The sequence below is a fragment of the Emys orbicularis genome, chromosome 9 (genome assembly GCF_028017835.1).
Source record: "Emys orbicularis isolate rEmyOrb1 chromosome 9, rEmyOrb1.hap1, whole genome shotgun sequence".
Taxonomy (NCBI): domain Eukaryota; kingdom Metazoa; phylum Chordata; order Testudines; family Emydidae; genus Emys; species Emys orbicularis.
In genome coordinates, this window is record NC_088691.1 from 46,812,266 (window position 1) to 46,832,037 (window position 19,772).

Consider the following 19,772-nt stretch of genomic DNA (forward strand, 5'->3'; position numbering starts at 1 on the left):
TTGTCCAGATTATTTTGAATTTTAATCCTATTTTCCAAAGTACTTGCAACCCCTCCCAGTTTGGTATCATCTGCAAACTTTATAAGTGTACTCTCTGCCATTATCTAAATCATTGATGAAGATATTGAACAGAACCAGACCCAGATCCTGATGGACCTCACTCGTTATGCCCTTCCAGCATGATTGTGAACCACTGATAACTACTCTCTGGGAACAGTTTTCCAACCACCTTACATAGAATATCAGAGTTGGAAGGGACCTCAGGAGGTCATCTAGACCAACCCCCTGCTCAAAGCAGGACCCATCCCCAGACAAATTTTTGCCCCCAATCGGCGCCCTCAAGGATTGAACTCACAACCCTGAGTTTAACAGGCCAGTGCTCAAACCACTGAGCTATCCCTCCATCTAGGTTGCATCTCCCTAGTTTGTTTATGAGAAGGTCATGCAAGACAGTATCAAAAGCTTTACTAAAGTCAAGATATAAGAAGCAGGAATGAAGACAAAATGGAGAAGAGGCAGCTGTCTTTCATACCTTTTGCCATGTGCCTTGTACTTCCTTTGTCTTCTGGGGCACCTGGCATTGACCACTGTCGGAAGACAGGTTTCAGAGTAGCAGCCGTGTTAGTCTGTATCCGCAAAAAGAACAGGAGTACTTGTGGCACCTTAGAGACTAACAAATTTATTAGAGCATAAGCTTTCGTGGGCTACAACCCACTTCTTTGGATGCATATAGAGTGAAACATATATTGAGGAGATATATATACACACATACATATATCTCCTCAATATATGTTTCACTCTATATGCATCCGAAGAAGTGGGTTGTAGCCCACGAAAGCTTATGCTCTAATAAATTTGTTAGTCTCTAAGGTGCCACAAGTACTCCTGTTCTTTTTGTCGGAAGACAGGATATTGGGCTAGACGGACCTTTGGTCTGACCCAGTATGGCCATTCTTAGGTTATTATGTCCCAAACACAAGCTTCACAGCACATGGCATGGAAACGCCTTAGAGTTCTGTCCATAGACATGCCCCTACATGTCTTGCTGACTCATCAGGTGTAGTCCCTGGCTTTTTTCAATGGGTTCAATGTATAGCCGATGTCCCTTGATGGGCCATCAAAAGCAGGCAAGGCAGTGCTGATGCCAAGCTGTCTGGGGGTGTCACCCAGAATCACAGCACAAGTGTTGAAATACAGATATACCATACATATCAATAACTCACAATACAAAGGTGATACAAACTTATAAACAAGATAATCATACTAGGCAAATCATAACATTTTCACAGATACCTTAGATGGCATATCTGGTCAGATTCCTTGCAATTTTATAATACTGGTATCAACAATATCATAAAGTGTCTCCCAGATTCCATACAGTGTCACAGGGGGGCTATTCACAGACCGGCATTCAGGAGTTGGGCAACACTCAAGATCTCAGACACCTCTGACATTTGCAGCAGTCTGATAGTTCAGCCAGAAGGGCAGCCAACTGCTTCTCTGCTATTGTTTAAGAGTCCATCTAAGACAACTTGCTTCTGCTTTGAATCTGACATCCTGCGAATTCTCAGCTTGTGTTTCACAGAGGGAGAGGTCCAAAGAATGTTTGGCACCGGATCCAGCTTTATTGGCCAGTGGACCAAACTGTCCCATCTCCAGAGCAGCCAAGTCAATTAAGGGAGCAGTGAGTCAGCCACCAGCTGAAATCCACTCCCAGTGTACCCCCTGGCACAACCAACCCTAACAGTTCCATCTTTACGAGAGTCGGCTGCAGTTTTCAGCTGTCCATAACTCCCAGATAAAAGCCAGTACTGTGCATTTCTCTAATGGCTTGAAAGATCCCAAAGCACTTTACAAGCTATAAGAATAAAGGATTGCTTCACCCCAAACTGAAATGCAGCCACCTCAGGTGGAGAAGCTGAGTGACATTACTTTGTTTAGGACAGGAAGTGAACTTTATAGCCAATTAAATTCCCTCTGCAGTTTTTCGGCAGACAGTGCAGTTACCTAAACTGGAATTTGTCCAGAACACTGGGGTTCATTCCCCTGCTCTTGCAAGAAGTGTGATGGGATCTTTAATAGCCACAAGGTGCTTCAGCACCTCAGCTTCAAATCTCACCCAGAAAACGATCTCCCAGGATCTGAGCAGCCATTGGAGCACCTGTTCTGAACAGATTCAGAGGGAAGTCTACCTTCTAGAAAGTACCAACTCCTACCCCAGCTCTAAAGCCTTTATAGGAGGGCCTGTCTGAAATTCAGGAGGCTTTACTAGATGATGTTGAAAAACTGGAGGAGGATGCAGAGAGCCACAAAAGTGAACATGGCTTACAATGAAGGACTGAGCTCACTCTGTTCATGTTATGATTATGAAGGATGAAATTGAGATTGACTTGATTACAGCCTAAGTACCTTCAGAAAGAGAAGACACTGGGTCCTACTGGCTCTGTCATCTCCCGGAGAAAGACAGAACAAGAACCCATGGCTGGAAGCTGACGCCTGACAAATTCAAATTCAAATGAAGGCACAAGTTTTTAACAGTGAAGATAATTAACTTTGGGAACAACCTCCCAAGGGAACTGGTGGATGCTCCATATCTTGGAGTTTTCAAATCCAGACTGATGTGTTTGGCTAAAGCATCTTCCAGAAAGACAAGTTAATAGGTTCAATAAAAGGGTAACTGGTGGAGTTTAATGGCCTGTGCTGTACAGGTCAGACTAGATCTAACGCTCTCATCTGGTCTTAAACTCTACGGTGCTCTAGACATGAAAGTCAAGCAAGTCCATGAAAAGAGAATGAGCCTTAATGCAGTGAAACTTCTGTATTGTTAAGAGTCTGAATTCAACCCACAAGAGCAAATAAGTGGAGAGAAAGGACTGTGAATATGGGCCAGCTACTGCTGCCCAGAGAATCCAGATGGCCGAGCACTAGTTGAATGAACACAGCTGAATGAAGTACCAGTGGGCAGCCCCAGAGAAGTTACTCAATTCCCAGGCTCTGACATGGTCTGGAGTCAGACCCATAAAGTCACCTGTTCACACCCACTGCTGTCCCGTCTGGGAGGAGCAGCAGCTGCCCAGTTGCTTTGTGGGAGATTGAGGCAGACAGTCAGCTGAAGGGCTTGGTATAAATCTCAGGGGTAAGTTTGGAAGAGAGGAGGTAGCATAATGAATGGCGCACATCTGCTCCCCCCTCCCTTTGACAGTACAGCCTCCTTCCCTGAAAGAAACAAATGAACACACTTTCCTCCAACCCCCTTCTCCATTTCAGCCCCTCCCCAATTTTCGTGGCTGAGTTGCTGCTAACAAAGAGCAAAAGAAAAGAGGTTACAGTGTGAGCTCCCCTTCTGCCTCCCCCTTTCATTGCTTCAGTGCCACAACTCCTGTCCTATTGTTTCCCCTCTCCAAGAAAACAGACCCCAGCGTGGGGAGCTCAGAAGCTTCCCCCTCCCCTGCCATTCTCCCTCCCTTATACAGCCCAGCTGTTCATGTTAGAGAGCAAAACTAGAACTTCACTATGAAGCTGTAAATACATCTAAGCAGCTGATCGTCTTCACCCAAGATCATAAAGGAAGGGAAAGTTAAGGCAATAGCCAGAATAGCCTGGCTTGATCTCCACAAGAAGGGGAAAAGAGCTCATATACAAGCACCTAGATTGGAGCCGATATCCCCCTGTGTGGACAGATTACAGGACTATGAACTCTCCTGAATTCTGTGTTGTTCAGAGGTAAAGATGCCTTCTTAGACTTTAAGGCCAGCAAGGACCATTATAATCTGACCTCCTGCCCTGCACAGGCCAGGGAATTTCATCCAGTGATTTCTGTACCAAGCCCATAGTGTCAATACATCCTGCAAAGCTGTGCTGAAGTGAGTCACCCTAGTCACTCACTCAGCAGCAGCCATCTTCCCCCTTTCACTCACTCCCTGCCATTTGAAGCAGGAGAGCAGCAACAGGAATAGCAGGGAGTTCCCAAGGCAACTTGCAATGGAGCATTGGGGATGCAGCCCATCTTCTCTGGATACAGCAAGAGAAAGCCAGGCTCCAAACCCCTGGAGCTCTGACTGTGACCCCAACCCTGCTCAGGAGACTTATTTTAAACCAGGCTGGTTGGCCCAGCAGAGCCAAGTACTGATGGAGAGGATCTGGGAGACAAGGAAGTTGAGACAGAATACATTAGTACACATTACTACATATATTGAGACCTCAGCTATGCTCCCTGCACCATAAACCACAACTAGACCTCATTTATGCTTACTTCATTTGCAGGAGGCTGGGACCCCTGAGAATCAGGGTAACGAGCAGAGGAAACCGAGATGAGACATTTTTAGTGGCTGGACAATGATCCCTGCATGTCATTTGAAGGCCAGTTTTGATTTCCTCCCCCAGAAGTAACAGCTCCATAAAATATTCAACTAGGGACCTCAAGATAACCAAGACCTATCATGGCTGTAAACAGAGAGGTGTGCAGACACCAGAGAATGGAGTTTGCCACCACCTCATCTCTGTTATCCTGTCTTGCTTTGGGTTGAGATGGCTCATGCTGTGAACATCTGTTCACACCTCCAACATATGAATTCCTATCATGAAAGATCAGTGTGGTCCATTTAATCTGTCTGGTCATGCCAGTGCCAGATTCTTCAGAAGACGGCATCATACACCTGCTGTACCATAGGGGTCATTTCTTCCTGACTCCATCTGATCAGCTTCTGCCCTGAAGCATGAGGATTGAGAGCCCTTGTCATTTTATCCCAGCTAGTGTCACTGTAGTGAATTCTACTCTTTGTCAGATAAACATGCAGGGCTTGACACTCCACTGGGTGTTCAAAATGGATGTAAAATGCCAGCAAATCAGAATTTTCCACTCTGTGTTTTACATCCACATTGCACAGGTCTCAGTGACAACAAAAGGTGAAAGGCCAGTGGAGAACCAGGCCTGCAATCTGTTTAAAGGGACATTTTCAATTTAATGAAACTTACAAGACAGACTAATGATCACTGTAACCAAAAGATTTGCAAAATATTTCTCTATTGTTACTTTGTGTTTTCCAGTTTCTTCAGAGGAAACAGATTCCCCTGTTTGCATAGGTCTTTTACACAGCTACAATGCAGCCTCCTGAATGGACCATCCATTCTACTCAACATTGAGATGGCAAATACTGGGTTACACTTTCTCTCCCGGGGCACTGCCTCAGTGCCAAGTTATAGGATGGGCTGGGCCAGGAGCCCAATAAAACTCTGCTGGTACTAGTCAGCAACATTTATCCTGTGAGCCAATGGCAGCCCCATTTGGCCTGGAGTTACCAGTGCAACCTCCTTGTAAAGTACACGTGCTGTTCTCCCCTGCATTGGATGCCCTACGCTAGGTGCAGTTGCATATGGAGTCCCTGGCCAGCACAGCTTCAGGAGTTTTCCATGATGAAGCTCCCACCAAGATATATGCTCCGCTGGGTGGGGGAGTCCCATCAGAGAGGGCACTGCACTCTCAAGATGCATTATTTCATTGCCCAAAACCTTGACAGCCAATAAGTAGATTCCAGGTGCTTTGACTTCAGCTTCTTCAGGCCAAGGAGCCACCCTCAAATTGGATTCAGGCTTCTCACTTAATCAGTAGAGCCCAAAGCACTTCATTATCCCCATTTTACAGATGGGGAAACTGAGGCACTGAGCAGTAAGTGACTTGTCTAAGGTCACCCAGCAGGCCAGTGACAGAACTGGGAACAGAACCTAGGTCTCCCAAGTCCCAGTGCTCTATCCACTAGACCATACTGCCTTTTACAACTTTAAGTTGAGGGGAGGGAGGTTTAACCTTCTCATGAATTACTCTGCTCCCTCCCCGGAACCTCCCATCCCTTAGTTACCCCCTTCCTCTAACATTGGCCTATCTGCCAAGAACCCCGTCGTCTCCTCAGGCATCACATGATCACCAAAGGCAACCCCCTTTACATCATCCCCTTCTCCCAGCCATCCACAGTCTCCTTCTATGCTTCTTCTCCCTGACAGGTGACACATGCATTCCCCGCTCTCCCTCTGTGCATGACCCAAGGCGCAGGGACAATCTCTGGGCCCCCTTTATGCCTCCGCACTCCAGGATTCATGGTGCTGCCATCAGTTCAGAGTGACGATACCCAGAGGGCTCCTGAGAGCAGGGCGTTTACATGGTTCCAGCTCCGGATGACGTAGCCCACAAGCCCACCGACCCCTGGGGCACTCCGCTCGAAACCGGCTGCCAACTAGACATGGAGCCATTGATCACTACCCGTTGAGCCCGACGATCTAGCCAGCTTTCTATCAACCTTACAGTCCATTCATCCAGCCCATTTTTCTTTAACTTGGCAGCAAGAATACTGTGGGAGACCGTATCAAAAGCTTTGCTAAAGTCAAGGAATAACACATCCACTGCTTTCCCCTCATCCACAGAGCCAGTTATCTCATCATAGAAGGCAATTAGGTTAGTCAGGCACGACTTCCCCTTGGTGAATCCATGCTGACTGTTCCTGATCACTTTCCTCTCCTCTAAGTGTTTCATAATTGATTCCTTGAGGACCTGCTCCTGCTGACTGGCCTGTAGTTCCCCGGATCCTCCTTCTTCCCTTTTTTAAAGATGGGCACTACATTAGCCTTTTTCCAGTCATCCGGGACCTCCCCCCGATCGCCATGAGTTTTCAAAAATAATGGCTAATGGCTCTGCAATCTCATCCGCCAACTCCTTTAGCACCCTCGGATGCAGCGCATCCAGCCCCATGGACTTGTGCACGTCCAGTTTTTCTAAATAGTCCCGAACCACTTCTTTCTCCACAGAGGGCTGGTCACCTTCTCCCCATACTGTGCTGCCCAGTGCAGCAGTCTGGGAGCTGACCTTGTTCGTGAAGACAGAGGCAAAAAAATCATTGAGTACATTAGCTTTTTCCACATCCTCGGTCACTAGGTTGCCTCCCTCATTCAGTAAGGGGCCCACACTTTCCTTGACTTTCTTCTTGTTGCTAACATACCTGAAGAAACCCTTCTTGTTACTCTTAACATCTCTTGCCAGCTGCAACTCCAAGTGTGATTTGGCCTTCCTCATTTCACTCCTGCATGCCTGAGCAATATTTTTATACTCCTCCCTGGTCATTTGTCCAATCTTCCACGTCTTGTAAGCTTCTTTTTTGCGTTTAAGATCAGCAAGGATTTCACTGTTTAGCCAAGCTGGTCGCCTGCCATATTTACTATTCTTTCTACACATCGGGATGGTTTGTTTCTGCAACCGCAATACGGATTCTTTAAAATACAGCCAGCTCTCCTGGACCCCTTTGCCCTTCATGTTATTCTCCCAGGGGATCCTGCCCATCAAGGCCGGCTTTAGGCCGATTCAGCCGATTCGGCTGAATTGGGCCCCGCGCCAAGAGGGCCCCGCGCTGCAGCTCTCCACCCCGCCCCCAGCTCACTTCCCCTCCTCCCCTCCCCTGAACGCTCCGCCCCCTCCCCTGCTTCCCGCGAATCAGAGATTCGCAGGAAGTCTGAAAAGGAGCAGGGGCGGGCCGGCAGCACAAGGTAAGCTGGGGTGGTGGGGGCGCGAGAAGGGCTCCGGGGAGGCGCCGCCCGTTCCCGCCGAGCACGCAGGCCCGGCTCGGGTCCGGCCCGGCCCCCGCGGCGCGGTCGGGTCTGGCCCGGCCCGGCCCCCGCGGCGCGGCTCGGGTCGGGTCGGGTCTGGCCCGGTCGGCGCGGCTCGGGTCGGCTCCGGCCCGGCCCCCGCGGCGCGGCGCGGTCCCCGCGGCGCGGCCCTGCTCCGGCTCGGCCCGGTCCCCGCGGCGCTGCTCGGGTCCAGCCCGGCCCCGGCCCGGCCCCGCTCCGGCTCGGCCCGGCCCCCGCGGCTCGGGTCCGGCCCGCGCCCCGGCCCGGCCCCCGCGGCGCGGCTCGGGTCCGGCTCGGCTCCGGCCCGGCCCCCGCGGCGCGGCTCCGGGTCGGGCCCAAGCCCAGCAACCCCGGCCAGAGCGCGGCTCGATTCCTGGGGGCGGGGCTTGCTGCAAGCCCCGCCCCCAGTAATCGGCTGCTCTTGCTAAAGCCGGCCCTGCTGCCCATCTGTTCCCTGAGGGAGTCAAAGTCTGCTTTTCTGAAGTCCAGGGTTGACAAAGCTTGACAAAGCCCTGGCTGGGATGATTTAGTTGGGAATTGGTCCTGCTTTGAGCAGGGGGTTGGACTAGATGACCTCCTGAGGTCCCTTCCAACCCTGATATTCTATGATTCTAAGCGTACAGCCCACCAGCAGACTAACGAAGCTCATGTTCGCTCTGGCTTGTGCCACAGGAGGCTGGCGCAGCGTCTTACAGACACGCTGTCAGTGCCACTCAAGCCCGTTTACACAGCTGCTGCGAATCTCTGAATCCAGCTCCCCCTCCACCCCTACTTCTTCGGGCCAGTCTCAAAGCTAGAGCCAGGCTAGTTTACTCTGGGGACGCACCTCCTGCTCCCTCCCCTTCTCGGGGCTTTAGCGCCTAGAGGTGGCCACAGCAGCCAGTCCCGCCGCCTTCAGCCCCAGTATAACCATTGCACACTGGGGCGAGGCTCACCCCGCGGACAGCTCTCCCCCGGCGCACAGCCAGGCAGGGAGATGCAGGCGGCCCCCGGACATGCCCCCCGCCCCAGCCAGTGCCGAATCGGGGCAGCCGGCCGGCCCCGCTCTACCTGTCCTCAAGGTGATGAGGCAGTGCCACACGTCCGGGGCCCGTTTACACGCCTCCCACAGCGACAGCGAGCCGCGCTCCGAAGTGACCCAGGCGGGGCTCAATAGGGCCACCACGTCCAACGCCAGGGCGACCAGCAGGCAGACGAGGGCGATTAGCTTGAAGGGCCGGAGGACGCGAACCTCGCCCGTAGCCATGCTGCCCCCGGGGATCAGGGGTCCGCGCTGCGCCCCGGCCCCGCACCAGGGACCCGCCGGGAGCTGGGCAGTCCCGAAGCGCACAGCCCAGCCCCGTGCTCCGCCGTTACTAGGGCGTGCCAAGGCCCTCGGGGTCCTAGAGCCGCCCTCAGACAGCCCGCCCCCTCGCCTGGGGGCCTCCTCCTGTCCGCAGCTGCTATTTCCACCGCGTCCCCCACCCGCGTTGTCTCGTTCCGTGTAACCCCCACCCCCACCCACACGTGTTGTGTCTCCTCCTATGCTTAGATTAGAATCTCTCTGGGCAGTGCTGAATTTGTGGCAGGGCTTGCCAGGCTGAGCCCCAGCACCTCTGGGCCTGGCAGGGCTGAGCCCCGACACCGGGCCTGGCAGTTCAGAAGCTCCAGCACCTTAGGCTTGCCACGTCAGTTATGAATGAATGTAAAAAAATTGCTTGAGCCCCAGCACCTCTTTCATTACAAATTAAGCACTGTCATTGAGCCACTCTCTGTTCCCTCTGGCTCTTTACAGCACCTAGCAGATGGCGGTCTCACTCCATGACTAACCCTCTTAGGAACTTTGGGGATACAAATCAATAACCCCGTTCTTCAGCCTACCAGGCAACCCACCAGTGAGATTGGTGGAGGAGAGAGGTAGGAGTTTCCCTAATATTGAAGTAAGACTCACAACTCACCTTTGTGGTATTATCCCACTCTTACAGCTGAGGACAGGGCGGCACAGAGCTCAGGCTAGAGTATTGGGACGGGGCTCAGCACCAGCGAGCAGGGCCACATTTTCAAGACTGCTCAGCTCCCATTTAGTCACCTAAGTAAGTGGTGTGTTGGATACTAAGCTCTTGAAAATCTGGTCACAGAAGACTCCCTGCTGTGTGGTCTATTGGTTAGAAGAGAAGAGGTACCCCAGCTCCCCTTTCCCTACTCCAAGCACTAGCAGAGTCAGACAGCTCTGACCTGGCCTATGGCTTCTCTCCATCTTTCCTGGATCCTGGGCTATGAAATTGAAGAGTTTGTGCTAGTTGAAATTAATAGGGTCAGAGAAGCTCCAGGAGAAATCCAAGGTTTATACCAGTTTAACAAAAAAGAAGTCCCCCCTCCATGTACCCTCCCCCACAGAGATCCTCACCAACCCAGGAAGAAAGCATACCCAGCCTGCCCATGTTGGGAATCCAAGGGATTGTCTTGCCAGACACGGCCAACAGCCAAGTCAGATCATATTGTACTGTAGGATTAACAGCTGGGGTGTCAAGTGCCTCATGGACATTGTGCAACTGCAACATATACAGATGCCTCCTTTCTCTCATGAATTGCTTAGAGCTCTTGATCATACAGAGACTACCGTCCGCCTCAGAAAGTATTCCAGCAGGGAATGGTCTTTGATTCTCAGCAGTTTGCCTCGAACTGCCATCACTCAGCCCCCTTCCATGCTCAGTTTGTAGTCCTCTCCCTCCTTTACCCCATTCTCCTGCTCAGTCTTTATTCTCCTCTCCTCCCCCCACTTATTTACCCTTAAACCTCACTGCTGTTCCCACTTGGCCTTAGCCCTGGGCATCACTTAACATTTACATCACCCTAGCTACCTCCACTCAGGGGTGAGAGAAATTCACATACACATGCACACACGAATGCTAGAGGTAAACCAAGCTAATTCCCCCTTCCCCCTGCCCATACACACACAAATGCTAGAAGTAAGCTAAGCTAACCCCCAATGTAGACAAGGCGAGATGAACAGAAAATTATTTGACTGAAGAATTATTCCACCACCACTCAGGGAAGGTGGATTATCAATCAGCAGAATACCCCCTTCCGTTGCTGTAGGAAGTGTCTATGATATGATGCGCTGCTGCTGTAGTGTAGACTTGCTCTCATTCTAGCCTTGCTGTCACTCCCTCATCTCTTCCCCCCCGCTGCCCCTACCCTATTACCTGTGCTCTTCCATCCCCTTTTACTATATCCTCCATCCCCACCCTGTTAACCATTTATATTGTGGTAATGCTTTGAGGATCCAAGCACCAGCGCAGGGCCCAGTGTGCTAGGTGCTGTACAGCCCCAGAGAGCTCACATGCCAGGATTAGGGTGAGTCTTGTGACTCCTGTTGGACAGCCCCAAGCCTCTGGCTCAGTGGAGGGTAAGAGGGAGGGGGCATGGGAGTCTGTCCAGTGATCACACTGTTCTGTAGCTAGGTCAGAGAACAAGGGTGGCAGATAATGTGACAAGCCATGAAGGACACCATAGTACCACAGCTCATGCTACAGCCGGTAGTAGGAAAAAGTTAAGCATGCAGGCGTGAGGAAGAGAAGGCATAAAATGAAGAGAAGCCAAACCAATCAAAAGGCATTTAAGGAAAAGGGGAGACTTCTCTTGCTGGGGAGTTTGATGGTAGGTCAGTGCCCCACCCCAGAGCTGAAATAAGGGGAAACTCTGCCAGAGCACCAGCCCCCTCCTGCCCTATCACAGGGACACACAGGGCCCATTGAATCCTTCAGGAGCTAGCCCGGACTGGTGTCCCAGCCCTGGTGTTGGCATGAGCTGGCATAGAGTCAGATAACTCAAGTTCCACACCCTGCCCATTACAGCCAGGCCGGGGCTGAGGAAGGGGAGAGCCCAAGTCCGCATCAGTGGCTACATTCCCTCATTCCACAAGGCTAGGCCTACACCCACATGTTCAATGGGCTCATTTTTTAACCCTTCTCATACAAGTTTAGGGCTAGGAAAAAGGGCTGGGGAGACAGCACTGGAGCCTGAAGAAGACTGCTTCTTGTCTGCTAAGTGGGTAGCAGCAGCAGTGCTGGCATCTAATTCTGCCTTGTCAGCCATCTTCAATCCAGCTCTGGAGGAACCTTCTCTATGTGAGGAGAGCTCTGGCTCCATGATACAGCCAGTTCTTGTCCCCCGTGGAGCCTGCCAACAAGGCTGTCCACTGATGCCAGTGGTAACAGTGGCTTTGGTGCAGGCTTCCACCTACGGGAACTGGATCAGGATCCAATTTGCTTTGCCTAGGCCACTAGCTGTCATATAGCTGCACAGTCCTGGCACTAGCAGCCAGGCCTGACTGAACTAGTGACTGAAGCAAGGGTTTAATCAAAGAGGTACATCTAGTTCTAGACACCCTCCCCCGCCCCCCCCAGGAAAGGGAAGATTCCCCTGCTCACCCTTCACTTCCTGTCCCAAACTGTCCCCAGTGTTGAATTGATGCCTGCCTGGTAGACCAGCCTCTAGCCTGGAGAACCATTCCAGCAAATGGCACAAAGGGGCAGAGCTAAGAAAGAGACACCAGGAGGGAACACAGCTGACTGTTTAAAGTAGGCCACTGGGAGTCCCAAAACCTGGTTTCTATTCCTGGCTCTGGGCAAACTCCTGACCCTCTCAGAGGGTTGTCTCCCACACCCCCACCATCTGTGCAATGGGGCTAATCCTGACCTACCTCCCCGGCTTGTTGCTAGGCTCAGTCTGGCAGTGTTTGTGGAGTGCTTGGAGATTCCCACTTGGAAAGCATTTGAGGAGGGCAAGTAGATCCCAGGCCAAGTGACTTCCTCAGCCTATGATACTGTTCATGGTGACTGAACTGAGCTCTCCAGTCCCCTTCCCTTCCTGGAGGTAGCGAAGGAATACCCCTCTTTCCCCCCCCCCCCCCCAGCTGTTGGAAGAAGAAAATAGCTTAATCCACTCATCAGTAGTCCCCATCCAGGTTGTTTGTGGCACCCATCTCCACAGTATCTGTGCATCTTCATGCTCTAGCTCCTTGGCCTGTTGGGAAGGGACAGAACTACTCCAGCTGGGCTGCAGCAGGAGCATTAGGCACCCAGTCACCTCTCATCTCCAGACAGAGTGGAGAATCCAGTGGCTGCTAAATGCCTCCCTCACGCCAATGGCACTGGGGATGTAATATGGGGACAATGTGGGTGAGTGAGCAATGGAATAAAGGAAGGTCACTTCGCTCAGAGGCCTCACATGGAGGAGAGGGAACAAGGCTAGCTCCTTTCCCTACCCAACACTGCAGCCTAGAGTCACTCAACTAAATAGAGCTGCACTTGCACTGGTCAAAACCAAGTCAATTACCATCATCAGGGTCAGGAGATCACTACAATGGCTATTGGAAAGCACAAGCTGCAGGCAGCTTGCTTTGCTTACAGCCACATGAGATGGTAACAATAAATAGGAGGAAACTAGAGACAAATGCAACTTTTCTGGCAGGTGTCCAGAGCACCTCAGGCTATGGTCTTGTCTTTAGAGGCAAAGTTGGATTAGTGTTAGTACATGTTTTAGGCAGATCAAGAACCGAGCATTCAATAGCCAGATCCCAGAGTTCTCTTGTTTATTATAGAATCATAGATTAGTTTTATTACCCTATGCACTAACCTGGTAGAAGAACTAAAATCCCCAAGAACACCCATTCCCAGGTTGTTAGAATGTAAAGGACTTTCTGTCACTAGCATTGCATTAAAATGCAAGGAACATTTTGGAACTAAGCTACTTGAGTGACTGTTTTGAGATGCATTTGACAACAGCTCAAGTATATTGGTATGGATTGCTGGCCTAACTGTCCTGAGACTACATTTAACTTCCTCCCATCACACAGTAACTTAGGGAGGGGAAAATAAGCTCTAAGCACAGAGCTGGGAGCCAGGAACTCAACTGATTATTTCTAATAGCACCTAAAAGCATATGTTATGAGCTGGGTGAAACCTTGTTATGGGTGGAGTTAAAAAACTCTTTAACCTGACACAGGGGAATGAGTCCCGCATTTAAGTGAGTTGTAGGAGACAATTAAGGGGCCACACTTAAAACAAAGTGTAATAGAATCTGCCCAGAAACTAGCACCAGGTGAGCAGAGTGGGTATTGTGACCAGGTGGGGTGGGAGAGAACATGCTGAAAAAGATGGCGGAAAAGAGAGAGATACAGCGTGAAGAAGCTGCTGAAAGCAGAGTGGCTGACTGGAAGAAACCTGTGAAGAGGTTTTGGGTCAGAGATGCAGGCTGAAGAGAGTGCTCCTAGTGCTGAGAGTGAAAAAAAGCTGTTTCCTGCTATTTGATTCCTTCTGTACTCAGAGACACAGGGCTTTGTACATTCTTTGTAAAAAAAGAAGATTGCATCAAAGAAACCAATTTCTATCCCAGTTCTATCACCAATTTCTACTCCCAGTTGGCACCCTCCCCAAACTTGGACTAGCTGCTCAGGTCAAAAAAAGAGGAACAGTTAGTAGGCAGGAAGGGTGCAACTTTTCCAGTTAAGTCAAGTCAAGAAGAATAGCCGCCACTTATCCAGGGCCAAGTTTAAGCTACTATACTTTATTGTAAAGAGAGGATTTTACAAAATGCAGCAGCATAAGTGTCACTAGCAAACTGAAAGCTTTGTAATATTTAAAACCTGTTTGCCAGTCATTCCACACAAACAGACCAGAGCCGAGAGAGAATACAATCAGCAACACCTCTTGCCAGAGTCCTTGCATCCAGCAGGAAAGCAAATGGGCCTTGGAGTGTGTCAGGAAAGTCAATTAATTAGGCCTATTTCAAACTGGGGGAGGGAAATGGTGGGGGAGGAAGAATTCAAAAGCTGAAGGGCCCTCGCGGAGAACACCCTGCCAGCTGCTCCCTTTCTCTGGTTGGAGCAGCTGTATTAATAAATCATCCCTCTCCTGTGAAACTTGGTGTGATCATCTGATCACTGGTGCTGCCTGGACGTGGGAGAGGCCTGCCTGCTTGGCTAACCAAATGATTCAACCTAGTTTCCTCCTGTGGACTGATCCCCTGGCCACTGATTTAAATGCCAGCAGAACTGAGCTTGGTGAGGGGGACTTAGTGCCCTGTCCCACTGGGGTCATAGGAGACCCTCTGCTGTGTCTAATGGGGGACGTGCTCAGGAAGTGTGGCTTGCTTTGCAACAGAGCTCAGATTGAAGATTTGGGGCTTGCTTTCAATGGGAGTTAGGTGCCTAAATACCTTCCAAGGATCTGGACCTCTGTGTTTGGCCCAATAAATCCCATAGATTTCAATAGGAGTTGAGGGTGCTCAGCACCTTTGTGCCTCTGTTTAGAAGTTGCTGAGGACTCCTATGAGTGGGTTTAGGAGAGATTCCGCCTTCCCCCCCAAGAGAAAAGGATCTTACAGTGGGTTTGATTTCTTGTTTTTTAAAAGAAGTCTTGGATTCTCTCTGAACCGTACTTGAGGCCTCCCAGAATTTGCTGCCCTATCAGTGTTCTAAAACTCTTCTGGACACACAGGCCCAGTGATCCCTGCCACTCACGTTGCATGTTGAGCAGAGTCTAGGCTATATTTCAGCCTTTTGTTTTCAGTCTTAGCCCTGTAGTGATGCTCTACAGTGCAGCCCGTAAGCCTAACTCCTTCTATCTCTGTTACCTTTTGTGGGATGCTTCTCAAGCTCTTGATCCATGAAGAACATCATCATCTGCTGATTTGCCACTTAATTCCTCCTCCTGGCCACGCTGGATACTTAGATCTTTGCAGTGCTTTGTCATCTGGGCAGGAGTGGAAAAATGTAGGGCCCCAAGAAGGTGGCAGGAGCTTCACACCTGAAGTGTCCATATCCTTGGTGGCCTCCAGGAAAAGCTGCTGCTTTTTCACAGACATTAGCCAATAGGTCCATCAATGGCTATTAGTCAAGATGATCAGGGATGCAACACCATGCTCTGGGTGTCCTTAAGCCTCTCTGATTGCCCAAAGCTGGGAGTGGACAACGGGATGGATCACCTGATAAATTGCCCTGTTCTGTTCATTCCCTCTGAAGCACTCTGCGTTTGCTGTTGTCAGAAGACAGGACATTGGGCTGGATGGACCATTGGTCTGAACCAGTATGGCCACTCTTACGATCTGGGGCTCAGTCTTCAGTGCTATTGATCCAGCCTTTTGACACTGCTGATCTCACAAAGTACACTTTAAACATTCAGGGCCTGATTTTCAGAAGTGCAGAGCCTGCCCCACTCCAGTGGAAATCAATGGGAGTTCTGGATGCTCAGCACCTCTGCCACCATTCCATTCATTCACAACCATCCATAAGCAACATGTTTCTAGCCTGGTTTCTGAAGATCAGGTATTTGGAAATTAGATGGAACTGAGCTATGTTTTAGCCAGAAAACTGACACAGAGATTGTGGCTGTGCTAGAATGAAGAGGAAGGGTTTTCACAACAGTCATATAACCCCTAGGAGCAGCAGACACAGACCCCTATGACCACTTTGCACCTGACCTCCAAGAAGGGTCATGGGTCAGGACCTCCTGCTGTACTAAATGGTGAGATAGGACAAGGACCCTTTTCATAGCTGAATGGCAGGGAGATTCTCTCTCCTTTTCCAGAGAGAGGAAATCTGACATCTGGCCTTCCTCTGGCTGCTCTAGAGATTTCACTACCCTTTTATGCTGTCACAGGGAATGAAATAATTGAGTCTTTACAACTGCTCTCAGCTGTTGCAAAAGATACTGACACCTTCCCCCTCTGCCAAGACAAACATTCATGGAAGGTACTTGTTTGCACTGGGTGAGGACAGAACCCAACTTTAAAGCATCTCATTCCCCAATCAAGGCTTTCTTTTCCATGTGTATTTTTAGTATACACCCACCTGACACTTTTACCGACTGCATTAACTCCACTACCATTCCCCCGCTTTATAAATAGGCTTGGAAAGATTTGATTTTTTTTCCTCAGTAAATGTCACTAAGCGTCAATTTCACCATACACACAAAACAGACAAAAATATTTCCACTGATCATCAAAATTTACAGCTGTATGAAGTAAGAATAATGCTGCTTGAGAACTTATTAGAGTTTGATTTAAGGATATTGACTTTGTATATTTTGACGTGAGATGTTGCCAATTTGGGTTTTAATGGTTACAAGGCTTTAACTTATGGAATCTCAGTGTCTCTTGTCATTGTTATTATCTGACCCTTCCCATAGTTTCTTGTAATTGTGAGTTTTTAAATCTATAAAAATGATTAAAAATAAACATCAAATATAAGAAAAAAAATCACATTCTGCCTAGTTAAAAACTACTGATATATTCATACTGTATATATTTTAAGTGGGTGGTTTTTTTGCTGGGGGGGGAGGGGAGGTTGTTTTATATTGTGCAGTACCCCAAGTGTCTCAGCAGGGGGCTCTGTAGAAAAACACTTCTCCATAGAGCGTACACAACATGATGATGTCCTTCTGGGCAGTGGGAATTATTAATAACTACAATTTGAAGGACTTTTATCCTTTTTTGAGTTTGCTGGGGTCTGCTCTTCTAGTGCCGGTTCTTGGAAAGCAGTGCAATTATCCCTCAACTGCAGAGTGAGATGCTTCAGAGCAGAGCCCTGAAAAGAGAGAGGAGAGTTGTGTATATTCCTGGCTAGCGGAAAGTCTTTTATTCCAAATGCAGCAATTTACCCCTGCCAACCCCCACAGTTACTTGTACAGAAATTACTAGAACTGGGATTTCCTTCTCTCAGAAAATTTTGCATGTCTGAAAAAAAAATCCATCCTGAACTGGAACAAAAAACATGAATTGGAAAATTTCCTGTGGGAAGCAGCAGAGGAGGTGGGAAGTTGTTTGTCCGGGAAGCCCTCCCTGATGGGCAACTTGGGGAACCCACCAGCTGAGGAAGCCAGCTGCCCAGGGATTCCAGAGACCCTGTGGAACCCACTGCCCACGTTGGCTGGGGAGCCAGCAAGTCTGCCCACATGCTTTCCATTGCAAGGTCTGATGGAATAGACACGCTCCTGTGAATGTGTCAATTCCATTGAATTAGCATTTTCTGATGATAAAATGTCAGAAAATCTTCCACCAGCTCAAGGAATGTCATGGTTCAGGAATACAGCTAGTGCTCTGCCCAGCCATTATAAAGATTACACTCCTTTCAGAAGGAGTAATGGCCCCCTTCCTTTATATAATGTCATCGCCACCGCAGCCTCCAAGTCAAATGATACTCTCCAGGCAAAGTGAGGGGGCACCTTTTGTTCCATGTTCCTCCAGCCATGCACCCCGAGGGTGATCATCACTGGAGCTCAGCAGCACCGGGCCAGGCTCATTCTGTCCTTAGGGTGGGTGCCAGCAGATAAACAGATGTAGAAACAAGCAACATAACATACACCAGATCCGACTGCAAACAACCTCTGTTAGCCTTCAAGTACTGGACAAGGACATGTCTATGGGCTACTGCTTACAGCAGAAGACTGGAGTCAGGACATTTGTATATAATTAACAACTCTGGCCCTCACTTGCTGTGGGAAAAAGAGCAAGCCATTCTCTCCTGCTGCCCACCTGGAAAATGGGCTTCCTGATATCTACCTAAGAGCTAGGGCTGAGGAGGGGCTTCAAGATTTACAGCAAACTAATTTTTAAAAAGTGCCTCTTCCTACTGCATGAAGCCCTGAAAGGTGTGGGTTTTTTCACTATCAGCTAGTGAAAAAACTCCATCTGCTGATTCAAACCAAACTGAAAATACAGGAAGTAGGTGGTTCACAATTAGATCATTTGCACCACGTTGTACCCACAAAGCTGTGTCTTGATTTATAATTAAGGCTATGTTTTAGTCACGGGTATTTTTAGTAAAAGTCATGGACAGGACACGGTCTGTAAACAAAAATTCATGGCCCGTGATATGTCCATGACTTGTACTATATACCCCTAACTAAAACTCAGGCTGAGGGTGCTCTTGGGGAGGGTCTGGGGGTGCCACGGGTGCTGGGAGGGGGTGGCCCAGGACCCGCACTGTTGCTGGGCAGAAGGCGGTGGGGGGGCATGGTGCGCAGCCTGGGATGCCTGCTGGTGCTTGAGAAGGGTTGGTGGGGCTAGCAGGCTCCCTACCAGGCGCTATGTGTTCCTGCAGCTCCTAGCACGAGGGAAGGCTAGGGGGGCTCCCCGTGCTGCCCCCACCACGAGCTCCAACTCCGCAGCTCCCATTGGCCGGGAACTGCAGCCAATGGGAGCTGTGGGGGCAGTGCTGGGGAGCGTGGACAGTGCGCAGAGCCCCCAGCCCCTCCGCCTAGGAGCTGCAAGGACATGCTGGCCACTTCCAGGGAGCCCCCCCACCCCAAGGTAAGGGCCACCCTGCACCTCAACTCCCTACCCCAACCCCTTCCCACACCCAAACTGCCTCAGCAGTGGCTGCTGCTGCTAGCCCAAGGGCTGCCTGATCTGCTCAGGCAGCCCCGGAGCCAGCCGCAGTGGCCGCTGCAGAAGTCACGAAGATCACAGAAGGTCATGGAATCTGTGACTTCTGTGACAGACACGCAGCCTTATTTATAATCCCTCCATTAGAGACGTGCAGGCACAAACTCATTCTCTGGTTTGAGAGGCTCTTGGGCTCAGAGGACAGACTAAACAAAGTCTTGAAAGCCTTTGGAGGATGTTTATTGTGATTCTCCCTCCCTGAAATGCCAAGGCGCTCAGCATGTCAAAACCACGTCGATGAGGAATTATTTTCAACCAAGTAGCTGCTATAAATTCCTGACAATTCCTAATCAATGTTTTTTGCAGGCAAGTGAGTACAAACTAAATTCTAGATCATGGGGCAGGATAATATTAATAATAAAACATCTCCTACTTCATACCAGAGTGCAATGTAAGGTTCTTCTGAAAAAACAGACTTCATGCCTCACTTAACTTGTGTTTATCCAATCACAAGATGATTTGGCGCTTAAGCTTTCACAGGATTGTTTCTATTGATCTATACTACGATGGCAAATGGATCCCTCTGTTAAATCCTGTTTTTACAGGAGTTACTGTAGTAACTGTCTGACATTATGAAGACCTCCCATTGCTTTTATCATGTCCTTTTTAAAAAGACTTTTAACCTGAGTGGCCCAGCATTGTGGGTGGGGGGGGGACCTTGGGGGGCAGTTAGGGTGGGCGGTCTCAGGAGGGGATGGTCAGGGGACAAGGAGCGGGGGGGGTTGATGGGTTGCGGG

The 19,772-nt window shown here is 49.7% G+C and overlaps 1 protein-coding gene across 1 annotated transcript in view; it reads right to left on the reverse strand.

Annotated features, from left to right (window-relative positions):
- Positions 1–8,854, reverse strand: part of LOC135884158 (transmembrane protein 47-like) — a 28,606-nt gene extending 19,752 nt beyond the window's left edge. The window contains exon 1 of the mRNA XM_065411451.1: positions 8,659–8,854. Coding sequence (XP_065267523.1) covers positions 8,659–8,854 — 196 coding nt within the window. The remainder of the gene's footprint in view (positions 1–8,658) is intronic.
- Between the last annotated feature and the right edge of the window lie 10,918 nt (positions 8,855–19,772).